This window comes from Marmota flaviventris, chromosome 9, assembly GCF_047511675.1.
Source record: "Marmota flaviventris isolate mMarFla1 chromosome 9, mMarFla1.hap1, whole genome shotgun sequence".
NCBI classification, from domain to species: Eukaryota; Metazoa; Chordata; class Mammalia; order Rodentia; family Sciuridae; genus Marmota; species Marmota flaviventris.
In genome coordinates, this window is record NC_092506.1 from 17,682,869 (window position 1) to 17,687,422 (window position 4,554).

The following is a 4,554-nucleotide window of genomic DNA, read 5'->3' on the forward strand; positions in this document are numbered from 1 at the left end:
TCCCCTTGTGGTCATCTTGCTTCCTTCATTGAACCAGAAGATGGCCCAGTTTCTCCCCATAGGAAGATGTTAAGTGGGCTGAGGGACCATACCCCTCCCTATCTCCTAACACCTCCCCTGCTCTCCTTTCTCTCTGCAGTCTCCCTGTCAACCTGGAAATTAAAGTTCATCATTAGGTCTGTAACATGGTTTTGACTATGGAGGAAGACATTGGGGAAAAAGTTTCCCCAAGGTCATTATCATTTTACTGCATTCTCTTTAAGGAGGGTTTATAAGAAGTAGAAAAGAAGAAAATTTATTGTCAAAGGTACTGTGAAACTGCAGAGTTAAGTAGGTAAGAAAACCAGGAACAACAAATGTTGACTTCTACCAGCTTTTGAAGTTAAGTTGTCTGAGATTCTCTGGTCCTAACCATTCACAAAGCAATTTCTTGGGCATCACTCTTACTTTAATTTGATCTGCTGCACCCACATTATCTAAGGAAGAGATTAAAAAATAAAGCAAATTTAATCACTGGAAAACACAGGTGAGATTTTCTTTTTCTTTTAAAATACATAAAGAATGTATGTTGGAAAGAGGAACTCATTTAAACTGCTAGAATTTGTAAAAAAAAAATGCAATACACTGCTTTCTGAAGTAAATAGAGAATGAAATTATTAAGATGACGATAAGATAAAGTGTTTTCTATAAATGACTGTGAGATAGTGTGTCATGAGTACCACAAATAGAAAAATGACAATCATATCAAAGAATACTGTGGTGTCAGGTTTCAAATGCTCAAATAAGGGAGGAAAGTATCTTTGGGATGTGGTTTGGTTTAAGGAGCAATAAGGTTTCCTCTAGGACCTTGTGTTTTAGATAGTAGAGGAATGGTTCTCCAGCTTGTGTGTATGAGCCTGTTTTATTCTAGGGAACTGAGTAAGGTATATTTGCCAAAACTAATATGCTTTGCATTAAATTGAGGGGCCCTCTTACTGGAGAACAGGCTGTTTTTAAAATCAATAGAAAAACTAAAGGAGTGTGAACCTGTAAATGTAGAGAATGTGCCTGATCCCAAATCTGAATTACATTGTTGCTATTACTATTGCTGTTATTACTATCATCATTTTGTAATGCCCCAGAGAAGGAAGCACTGTAATGACTACTGAATCCAGTACACAGACTTAATAGAACACTGATCTGCAATTTCCCAAAAGCTGGAAGTACCAAGCACAACAGAAGAAATGGGTGGGCTCCTAGCATACAGCTCAGCAGTCATGAACACTAAACTTAGCGTATCTGAAGGCTGTGTTCTCAGTAGCACAGTCTAGAATGAGAGGAACAGTTTATGCCCTTGGCTTGATTTGAAGAAGAACCTAGAAAAACCCTTTACAGTTATTCCACATACATATCTCCACCAAAACATACAAGTAATCTCTACTAAAAGTACCTGGAATTCCATCACTGAGTGTTCATCTATTTAAATTATATTTTCTCCTCTTCTTAAATTATTTTTAATTATCATTCAATGGCAATATCTTCCGGAAATATTGAATTCTCCCAAACTGGGATATCTAATGCAATTACCATAAAATATCATGAAATATCAGAAGGATACATTAAAAAGTAGACATTAAAAGAATGAATATGACCTTTTTTCTTTATTTTACTTTAATCCAGTTAAGAGACAAATGGTGTTTTGACTAATCCATGCTTATAGAAGTGATTTAATTTCATGGTAGAAATAAATACTATTGTGATAAGTGATAGTGAGATTGAAACTCTGAAATTTCACAAATGAGATAATGAAAGCTAGGAGAAGTTAAACCATGTAGCAATGTTACAAGAGCATCATATCAGAATCTAATTTGTATAATTTTGTTTCTCTTTCTATGACCCCACACCATATCTGGAGCTTGGAGTCAAATAAGGCACTATGAAGTCATCTAGTCAAGATCCAGGTTCATAGGAAGGAGAACATGTGAAAGTCTCTAGTCTCAAGTATTTGAGGACTCGAGTGGATATTGTGAATAGGCATGGAAATATTCAGCAAGGAAAGGGAGGACATATGTCTTTACTTATGCATCAAAAATAAAGAAAAAACATTTTCTTGTACAAACATTACTGTTTTTTCAAATAGATGTTGTTTAAAAGTTAGATTGCCTTATACAATATAAAATCTATGTTGAATCAAATTACATTTTCATGTAAATTCAAATATGCCACAATGAATCACACAATTCTATATAAATAATATGCATCAATAATAAATAAAAGAAAAAAGTATATTTGTAAATAAAACTTACTAATGAGTGAAGGATGGAAGACTCCTGGTAATAAGTGAGACTCAGGTGATTTATGTTCTCTCTGAACATTCTTTCTTTATCTGAAGTGGAAAAAAATGGATATAATATAGAAGTAAGAAAATTGAAAAATATGCGATTCATTTTCAAGTGTGTATACCAATCTGGTATATCTATCCATTTTTCTGTGGTCAACTACGATAATTATTCATTTGTTCTGAATTAAAAATAAATGATTATGTTCCTTTTCATGTGTCCTTCAGGTAATTTTTCTCTGGGGAACATGGCCTCATGGACTCATCCCATGGAAAAAATAAACAATGTAACTGAATTCATCTTCTGGGGCCTTTCCCAGAACCCAGAAGTTGAGGAAGTCTGCTTTGTGCTGTTCTCATTCTTCTATGCAGTCATTCTTCTGGGAAATCTCACCATCATGCTGACAGTTTGCACGGGCAACCTGCTCAAGTCTCCTATGTATTTCTTTCTCAACTTTTTGTCTTTTGTAGACATTTGTTATTCTTCAGTCATAGTACCCAAGATGATTGTTGACATGTTAGCAAAGAACAAAACTATCTCTTATGCAGGGTGCATGCTGCAACTCTTTTTAGTGCATTTCTTTGGTTGCACTGAGATCTTCATCCTTACTGTAATGGCCTATGATCGTTATGTGGCCATCTGCAAACCCCTGCACTATATGACCATTATGGACCGGGAGATGTGCAGTAAAATGTTGCTGGGGACATGGGTAGGTGGGTTCATACACTCCATTATCCAAGTGGCTCTGGTAGTCCAATTACCCTTTTGTGGACCCAATGAGATTGATCACTACTTCTGTGATGTCCACCCTGTGCTCAAACTTGCCTGCACAGACACCTATATTGTTGGTATTGTTGTGACAGCCAATAGTGGTACCATTAGTCTAGGGAGCTTTGCGATCTTGCTCTTTTCCTACAGTGTCATTCTGGTGACTCTGAGGAAGCAGTCAGCAGAAGGAAGACGCAAAGCTCTCTCCACCTGTGGCTCCCACATCGCAGTGGTCATCATCTTTTTCGGTCCCTGTACTTTTATGTACATGAGGCCTGACACTACTTTCTCAGAGGATAAGATGGTGGCTGTATTTTACACCATTATCACTCCCATGTTGAATCCTCTGATTTACACACTGAGAAATACAGAAGTAAAAAATGCTATGAAGAAACTGTGGGACAAGAAGGTGTTTTGGACCAGTGGGAAATAGTTGGAAGTAATAATTTAAACTGAATGATTTTATGAATTATGTTAAATTTTCTACACTGTGTTTAACCCCTCTGTACAATAAAGACAACCAGGACAAATTCACAGGATTTGAGGAAAGAACAAATGAAAAAATAATACACATTTTACAAAGAAAAGGTATGATCATTATTATCCTAATTATTTTATACTCAGGTAATTTCCTGAAATCTATGTTAGGTATTCCTGTAACTAACAATCTTAAAATTATCATATTCAGCATCATTATTTTCTTCTCTGTTTTATGTTTTGTTAATTTTCAAAATGAGAATGTTCTATGAATTATTATCTAAAGCCATTTCTGTGGTTTTACTGGTGCATTTTAAGCTCATATATATATATATCATGGATTGTAGAATACATAAAAAGCAATACATCAAAGCTAATCTTCTCCTATATAAATATCATGGATTGTAGAATACATAAAAAGCAATGCATCAAAGCTAATGTTCTCCTATATAAATTCTTCAAAAGACAGGGAAAACTAAACCAATTAGCCTGGACTGAGAGTAGAAGTGTTTGCAGAAGGTCAAAGAGATAACACCCAAGGTGGAAAGACAAAAGATTAGTTTTCATCATTTGGTCTTGGGAAAAATCTTTCCATACTGTGGTGCTCATTGTACCCTAATAGTGAGAAGATTGAACTGATTAAGCTGTGAGAGTCCCCCTTTCAATTACAACGTCTCAGTATTATTAATTTTTTTTCTTGTTTGAATTGATATTTTCTCTGGTGACCCAGTTCTCCTTCCTTCTCCATGAGCCATGGCCTGAAATTCATTTATTTATTTATTATTTATTTATTTTTAGTAAATATATATAGCACCAATGGCCTCAACTATTGATTCATTGTCTTTTCCTGACATTGATTATCCATGCTACTGCCTATTTTTGGTTTTATATCTGTGCCTGGGTGAGGAGTATACACATTATTCATGGAAAGGACCATAGTGCATAATATGTGACCTGTGGTAGGGATGTATCCACAGAATTAAAAGCAAAA

At 35.2% G+C, this 4,554-nt stretch overlaps 1 protein-coding gene across 1 annotated transcript; it reads left to right on the forward strand.

Moving 5' to 3' along the window:
• The first annotated feature begins 2,565 nt into the window (after positions 1 to 2,565).
• Positions 2,566 to 3,519, forward strand: LOC114084369 (olfactory receptor 4S2-like). The gene has a single exon (XM_027925473.2). It carries the CDS (start codon positions 2,566 to 2,568, stop codon positions 3,517 to 3,519), a length of 954 nt encoding a protein of 317 aa, XP_027781274.2.
• Positions 3,520 to 4,554: the final 1,035 nt, after the last annotated feature.

Coding starts and splice junctions, on each gene's coding strand:
- LOC114084369 (XM_027925473.2), top strand. CDS start 2,566: ATGGCCTCATGGACTCATCCCATGGAAAAAATAAACAATGTAACTGAA.